This window comes from Nicotiana tabacum, chromosome 7 (genome assembly GCF_000715075.1).
Source record: "Nicotiana tabacum cultivar K326 chromosome 7, ASM71507v2, whole genome shotgun sequence".
NCBI lineage: Eukaryota > Viridiplantae > Streptophyta > Magnoliopsida > Solanales > Solanaceae > Nicotiana > Nicotiana tabacum.
The window spans coordinates 93,319,493-93,328,504 of record NC_134086.1 but is presented as its reverse complement, the minus strand read 5'-3'; the positions used below and the strand labels follow the sequence as shown (position 1 = coordinate 93,328,504).

The 9,012-nt window shown below is 32.9% G+C and overlaps 1 protein-coding gene across 1 annotated transcript; it reads left to right on the top strand.

Annotated features, from left to right (window-relative positions):
- Positions 1-4,862: 4,862 nt before the first annotated feature.
- Positions 4,863-5,744, top strand: LOC107782188 (putative invertase inhibitor). Its single transcript, XM_016603042.2, has one exon. It carries the CDS (start codon positions 4,965-4,967, stop codon positions 5,532-5,534), a length of 570 nt encoding a protein of 189 aa, XP_016458528.1. The 5' UTR covers positions 4,863-4,964; the 3' UTR covers positions 5,535-5,744.
- The last annotated feature ends 3,268 nt before the right edge of the window (positions 5,745-9,012 follow it).

Below are 9,012 nucleotides of genomic sequence, written 5' to 3'. Positions count from 1 at the left end.
TCAGTGCTTAAACAATACAAGTAACTTGTTATTACCCATTGAACTTATATTGTTAGAGTGTATACTAACTCAAAGTGGGGTTCCTATTCCTTGTATTTAATTTAAGGGTCTCAGCCCCATCCCTCCACAAGTTTGTTGTACTACATCTCTACCTAATGGCTTCGTAAGTGGATCAACCAAATTCTTATTTGATCTCACATATATTATAGCTATAGCTCCATTTGTAATTAATTCTCTTATATAAGCATGTCTCAAGCTTATATGTCTCGATTTCCCATTATATATTTTATTGTGAGCAACACACATTGTAGTCTCACTATCACAGAATATGGAAATGGCTGGCATAGGTTGTGGCCACAACTTTATATCAAGTAACATATTCCTCAGCCATTCTGCTTCTTTTCCAGCAGCTGCTAATGCAATAAATTCAGATTCCATAGTAGAATGGAAAATACATGTTTGTTTCTTGGATGCCCAACTAATGGCTCCACCGCCTAGAGTAAATATCCATCCTGATGTGGATTTATTATCATTAACACTTGTAATCCAACTTGAATCAGAATATCCCTCTAATACATTAGGAAAACCATTATAGCAAATGCCTAAGTGCTTTGTATATTTTAAATATCCAAGTACTCTACTTATTGCTTTCCAATGATCATTACCTGGATTACTGGTAAACCTTGAAAGTTTACAAACATCAAATGCAATGTCGGGTCTAGTGCAATGCATTGCATACATCATACTACCTATCGCACTTGCATACTCCAGCTGTGCTACTGCTCTTCCAGTATTTGCAGTTAGCTTAACACTAGAATCATAAGGAGTATTATACCCCTTTATTCCTAAATGACTGAATTTAGTAAGGATTTTATCTATATAATGTGCTTGTGACAAAGTCACTTGCTTGTTATCTCTTTTGACATTGATTCCCAAAATAGTATCAACTTCATTTAAATCCTTCATTTTAAAAACTGAGGTTAGATACTTCTTGGTCTCGGTAATTCCTTATAGATTCGTACCAAAAATCAGCATGTCATCGACATATAAACAAATTATTACTCCATATTCTTTTGTAAATTTAGAGTAAATGCACTTATCTGCATTATTATGTATGAATCCGGTTGATAGTATTACACTATCAAATCTTTCATGCCATTGTTTAGGCGCTTGTTTAAGACTATAAAGAGACTTTATCAATTTACAAACTTTCTTCTCGTTTTCCGGAAGAACAAATCCTTCAGGTTGTTGCATATATATTTCTTCACTAAGGTTCCCATTTAAAAAGGCTGTTTTAACATCCATTTGATGTACGTAAAGATCATAGATAGAGGCCAAGGATAAAAGGACTCTAATGGATGTTATTCTTGCAACAGGAGCATATGTATCAAAATAGTCTATGCCTTCCTTTTGAGTGAAACCTTTTGCAACTAATCTTGCTTTGAAGGTTTGGACAGAACCATCTGTATTGTACTTTCTCCTAAAGACCCACTTACAACCTATAGGTTTTGATCCAAGAGGAAGATATTACATGCAATTAGTAGTGCTTCACCCCATAAATTATGTGGCAAATGTGCATTAAGTAACATAGCATTAACCATATCCACCAAAGTTCTATTTTTTCTTTCCGCTAACCCATTTTGTTGAGGAGTATAAGGGGCACTCATTTGATGTATTAGGCCATGCTCTTCACTGAACTTATTAAATTCGTTAGGAAAATATTCTCCGCCTCTATCACTTCGAATAATTTTAATTTTCCTACTCCTTTGATTTTCCACAACAGATTTGTATTCTTTAAACTTTTGAAAAGTTTCGTCCTTAGTTCTAAGTAGGTAAACATATGTAAATCTAGAGAAGTCGTCTATAAAAGTAATAAAATATCTTTTGCATCCTCTAGTTAATTCTCCATTTAATTCACACAAATCTGAATGTATTAAATCTAATAGTTCTGTGGATCTTTCAACTTTACGAAATGGTTTCTTTGTCATCTTTGCTTGTATGCAAATTTCACATTTTATATGTTGAGTTTTACATGAGATATAGCCATTTTTGGACATATAATTCAAGGAGCCAAAATTTAAATGTCCTAGTCTAGCATGCCATAAACAAGAATCAGATTCAACGATGTAAGCAGAAACATAATTTATTTCGTTAATATTCAATTTGAACATGCCGTTACAGTTATAGCCTTTTCCAACAAAAACACCATTCTTAGACACTATTACATGATCAGACTCAATAACTATCTTGAAGCCTTTCTTTGACAATGATGACAACTAAAGTTCTTTCTCTTTTTAAAAGAAGACTTTTTGGAAACTTTCAGATGTTTGTTCCCACTTCCTGAATCATTCTGACTGACAAAATTGACTGCGGAACTCGAAGGCTGACTAATAGCATCACTAGCACGAGTCTCACTTTCAATTTGAATGTGAGTTCGAAATTGTTCCACAATCATTTTATCCATAGAATGTAGGATTTTCTTTCTATAGTCATTCCACGAGGAAGGCAATTTCGAAAGAATAGCACCTATTTGAAGTGCATCAGGAATTTTAACTTCAAGATCACTTAGTTTTGATACTAAGATTTGCAGTTCATGAATCTAATCCATTATAGGCCTAGTATCAAATATTTTAAATTCAAAGTGTCAATACCTCATTTTTCATTCTGGTATGCATTCTGGTATGCAGTTTGTAGAGCAGTCCAAATCTCTCTTGGCGACTTCGGATTGCAGTAAAGATCATAGAGTCGATCTGTCAAAGTATTCAGAATATGGCCGCGACACAACAGTTCATCATGTTCTCGTTTCTTCCTTTCTTCCTTGACTACGTCAGAATCTTCTGCTGTGGGCTCAGGCATCGGAGGCAAGGCAGAATCAAGAACATAGTAGATATTGAGAGCGGACAACAAGAATATCATCTTGTCTCTCCAACGGGTAAAGTTCGTTCCATCAAAGTGATCAAGTTTGATGAACTCCTTCGGATTCTCAACAACAGACATCAATTTCTCCATAGCAGAATAACTCTTTAAGATTGTTAGAAAATAATAAACAGAATTGGCTTTGAGGCGTGAAAATCGACTGTCCTTAAAGAGTTATCGCCTGTATATTAATTTAGGGAAAATACAAAACGATTCTCTTCAGGATACAACAAAGCCTGCAATAACACTTGTGATTTTCTATATCCACTTCGTTGGAATTCTTGTGTATTTATAGGCAACCAACAGACCCTTTCAGAAAAGATGTCTTGTTTCACAAACAAACACGACTATTTATTCGAATTTTGAATTTAAAATTCAAATAAATTTGATTTTTCTGTTAAAAATAATTAACTCTAGGATCTCGTGCCTGTTGAGTCAATCTTGTGCCTGTTGAGTCAGTCTCGTGCCTGTTGAGACAATCTCGTGTCTGTTGAGTCAGTCTCGTGCCTGTTGAGACAATCTCGTGCATGTTATGTGCTATTTCATAATGATCAGTTCCGAGGCTAACAGGCACGGTACGAGTAAGGTCTGTCCCGGGAGTGTTTCACATGACAAGCACAGAACTTCTTTCTTCCGTTGTGGGAAGAATCCCACTCCCAACTTGCCAATAACAAACTATCTTACACATCCATCATCATCAAAAGGGTATATAACCAGAATCGGACGTATGGTATAATAAATACTTTCAAAGTAATATTATTTACGATAACTATTTGCAACGAGAAGGATGACAAATAGCGGTGGAAAATAATGTATATATATAATACAATAGCGACAAACAGCGGTTGATCAGAAGGAAAAATCAATTTGAAAGAGAAAGTAAAGTTTTAAAAAACACCACAAATTCATATTCAAAATAATAGAATTCATGTGATTATAAGTGAATAATGCTTGACTTGTGCAAAATACTGCTTGTATCACTTGCGACAAACCAAATCTTACCCATCCATTTTAATTCAGTTATTAGCTTCACAACTTTCAAAGAATGGGCATATCATGATGTGTACGTACTAGTTTTTCTAACAAATTAAAGCCTCCCATTCCAGTTTGTTACTGCTTATGTCCTACTTCTTTAGATTTCCTCCTCAAACTTTCTAAAGGCAAATTCCAGGTAAGGTTCCAATTTAATCAATCACTGCTCATATATAACACAAGTATTTCCACCATTGAATGTTGAAAATGCCTAAAGACCCCTTTTCACAGGAGAATTTTCTTTTCTCTATCTTGATGTGACCAGTGCTTTATAAGGCGGAGGTAGTGAGGCTAGACATTTTATTTGATACGGGACTAGGCGTAAGACTCAAGATATAGGGTGTAAATCCCACAGATTTTTAATTTATAAATTAATAATATAGCATAATAATATATAGAAAATACATTAAAGTTAAAAATTAACAAATCCTTCAGTCTTTTACTAACAAAGGAAATCTCTTTTTTTTAAGCAGAAGGGAGTTTGACTGCAAGACTTACTTGTCGAGCAGGGACAAAAATCAGCCTTAGTGATTCAAATGTGAATATGAAAAAGATGAAGTATAGATTTGAATATCACCAATAACCTAGGTGAAAATTCCAAGAAACACCTTTAAATTATAACCAATACTAGACCATAAAGCCAAGTTATTAGCACTATCACATAAGATGACATACGGAATTAAGATTACCACTAAAGTTATGAAAGACTGCAATAAACAATGGAGTTACATTTAGGCTTTAACAACAAGAGTTAAATTTCTAAAACAATAGGACAATAATCAACAGAAAATGACTTCTCACCATCTCAAAATTGCAACAACACCTAATGCCTAAGGACAAGTCATAAAAACATGTATTAAGAACAAAATCATGATCAGCCGGTTATAATTTCATAAATAAATCTCACCCTCTTCCATTATTTAATAAACCAAAATACTTCTTCCCCTTCAAAACTATAAATATATAGCCTCTTTGGGAGAAAACAAGAAAGACATGTCATACCAAACAACCTAAAAATGAAGCCTCTTTCCTCTTTCTTCCTTCTTCTGTCCCTATTTCTCTCCTTATTTTTCCTACTATTCCATGGCTCAGAAGCCCAGAATTTAATACAAAATACTTGCAAAACATGTTCAAAAGATGATCCAAATATTAAGTATGGTTTTTGCACTTCATCTCTACAAGCTGCTCCAGCCAGTCAATGTGCTACTCTTCGTGGACTCGGGATGATTTCGATTAGGTTAATTCGATACAACGTTACTGATACGAGGTGTCATATTAAGACTTTAATGAAGGAAAAGAAATTGGATCCTTATGTAAGAAGGTGTTTGAGTGATTGTTTTGAACTTTATTCAGACGCTATTCCGTCTATCAAGCTTGCTATGAAGAGTTATAACGCGAAAAAATATTATGATGCTAACATACAAATAAGTTCAATTATGGATGCTACCACGACCTGTGAAGATGGATTTAAGGAGAAAGCTGGTGTTGTGTCACCATTAACAAAGAGAAATGAAATCACTTTTCAGTTGTCTGCAGTGGCACTTTCTGTTATGAATCTTATTAAGAATAATGGGTCAACTGGTTGATATTTTATATTCAAGAATTCTTAATTTTGAATGTTAATATTCATCTATGTTAGATTTTCCTTCATAAGGTAGCTTCTCTATCTATCTTCTACTCTTTTTTTGGGGGTGGTATATTATTTCCTTGAATTTCTGTACTTAAACTGTTTGTTTTGTCTGACCTATATTGGATATCTTAGTTTTTATCTAAGAAAAATTGCAAAAATTAGTTAAGCTTGGTAATATTATGATAAATTTAATTTATTTGATCTTGCAATTAAGGTAGTAGAGTAGGATTTAACTTATAGTATGCACTAACTGTGATTTTTTTACACTGTATCATTTTATTTTAACTTGTTTTAGGAGGTAATCCAGCTTATTTATTAGGTTGCTAATCTCACTTTTATGGATGATATATCTATTTATGTAGTTGATTAAAAATTATTTAATAGTGTTAGTCTATAAAATTAAGCTATAGTTTGAACTATTCGTTTTTCCCTTTAGTAAAGCCCGTGCAAGATAAGGGTGCGATCGCATTATCATTTTTAGGCTTTACTTGTGAGATTACGCTGAGTATTGTATTGTTATTATAATTTGAGTAAAGATTTTGTTTTAAGAGTGCTCCCGTTAGTAAACTTGTTATATTATGACAATTTTTTGGCAAAATTTAAAATGAAAGTTGTTTTAGGAAAGAAGATTCTAAATAAACTACTATGCTATTTCTCAATTTAGTAAAGTTTCCATTTTAAAAAAATAAAAAAATAGTAAAGTTTGGTTTTCAAGATGAAGGGAATTTTGGAATGACTTAAGGCGTCAATGTCACAATGTCATCTCGTGAAACAAAACCTCATCTTGTTGAGTTGGATTTTTTTTTTATTTTTTTTTTTTGAGTTGGATTTGGTAGGAACCGAAGCCTTTGTTTCATTGTTTGTTGGCCTAATGATCAAGTAGATAAAATAGTGGAGACTTCGTACTTATACTTCCTAACATATAGACCCTTTTCCACATAGTAAATTGCCCATATTTTTAAAGCTCCAACTCTTTGCAGAAAAAAATTCTTTATATGTTTGTGTAACTATATTCTCAAAACGCAAAAGTCAGTCTTGCTTGATTTCCCGGCTAACACAATATGCATATATAATAGACTGGCATCACTTAAAATAATATAAAATCGGTATCAATTTAGGACATGAAATAAATTTTAACTTAAGTATAGTTCTAGACCCAAACTCACTTTTGTACTAGTAGAATTGCAACAGTAGACCAACATAAATACATATATTTAGTGATAGGAACTTGAATATTCTTGGAGCATTATGTGTGGTTCATGGGTAGTCCGATGCACGAAGCATCTCGCATTCGCGTAATGTTTGGGGAAGGGTGCGCTCCTACAGATGATATGTAGACCGCCTACCCTAATGCAATTCAGTGGTTGCTTCCGCAGCTCGAAATCGTAATTCATAGGTCACACAGAAATATTTTACAGTTGCTCCAAGGCTCCGCTTCCTGTGATTCATAAACAAAAGGGTAAATGTGCTAGCAAGGCAGTAGTGTTGCTCAAAATTCTCCATGAATATAATTTCAATGGGGGAATTCGGGTCCGATGGGGAAGGCGGAAATAACAAATCATAGATTTTATTGTGTTATTCGGCTGTTCCAATATTCTGTTTCTAAAGTGATTTTTCGCTTTTATTTGAAATTGAAATGACAATGCCTCCTTCAATCAATCAGCAAAAGAAACAGAAAAAAGATGCCATGGCATAGTACAACGAATCTCTCTTTTATTCTGTTTAACCATATGATTTGAGAAGCATACTGCTTGGACTGATTTGGATTTACCTTTTTATTTTTTTTAGTTTCTTACTTAGAGCCCGTTTGGATCAGGTGATTTGAAGTAGCTGATAAACATTAGGTGTTGAGAAACACTTTTAAGTGTTGAAACTGATTTAATAAATAAGCAATTACGTGTTTGGATACAAGTGCTGAAATTGATAATACGATGCGGCAATATTTGATAAAAAAGTGTTGATAAGCTCTTTTTCTATTAAAATAACTTAAATAACCTTAGAACTGTTTACACATATAAGGGCTTAATTTCTTCAAAATTTTATATTCCAGATCGATTCAAATACAAAATATTCTATTTGTCATTTTATTTTAAATACAATTGTGCTTAGATACGATAATTTTTGATAAGCATATAATCATAAGTTATAATAATTAATAAATTGATAAAAGTTTCTCAGTAAAAATAAACCTAAATAGGACAAAATATTTGAAGAGAAACAAATATTGTTTTCATCACCACAACACTTAGAAAGCAATACATCAAAAATTTGATATGTCCTCATTTATTACATATAGTTCAAAGATCAATATGCAATCACATAGATATAAATATGCAAAGGAATAGAGAATTTACTTATCTTAAATAGCCAATGAGAACTGCAAACTTGAAGGGGGAGGGGGGTGTTTAGGTTGAAAAAATACATGACGCAGTGAGTATCGATGCAGGAGTTTTGTTCTAAAAAGGATTATTTTAAGGATAAAATGGTAAAAATCTTGGTCAAACATAAAGTGCTAGTAATCTAAAAATTCATAAGCTGGGGTGACCAGCTTATGACTTTTGGCTTATTTTTGACTTATAAGCACTTTTAACTTTACCAAATGCATAGATAAGCCGAAAAGTGCTTATAAGTTAGTTTGATCGGCTTATAAGCTTAGCCAAACACCCTCTTAGTGTTCGTATATGTTTTGGAGCTTCGATTCCGATTAATTTAGATTCACCATCACATTAAAAATATTCTTTATCAAGATTTTTTCATCGTTGGGGCTCAAATCCCAAACTTTTAATTGATGATGGAGAGAACCTATTAATCCCTCCCTTCACAGTAGATTTACAATGAATAGCATTATTAAAAAAATAAAAGGCTCCTGTTGAAAAGTTTCTTCATTTCTGATGTTCAAATTCACAATCTATGATTAAATGTGAAGAATCTCAATTATATCACTCACTTTTTTTCTCAATGATAATACAATAATTTCTCACAAAAATAATAATAATAAAGTATTGAGCGTATGGGGACTTCTTTTTGCTCGCCTTCCCCGCTGTGTTCTTAATTGAGAAATTGAGATAGAGTTGGCATAAAGAGAAAATCAAAACAGCATTCACTTTCAGTTCTTCACTTTTATGAAAGAGAAAACTCACTGTTTACCCTTAAAATCGGATAACAATTAAATTTATAAGTGATTTTAAGAATATATGATCTCACTTGGCACAAACTGATAAATATAAGAATTAATGCTAGAAATTAACAATAAAACAAAGCAAACCAATGTGATGAACAATTATGGCCCTTGAGCTAATTGCCCTTGAACCAACTGAACAAGCTATTGAAAGTATGAACTGGACAACAGAGCTTGCAAGAGATAAAAGTGTGATATATTGCTTTGATATGCGTGAACGTAAAATGGTTACAAAATAATTAGAATCCTCTTTATA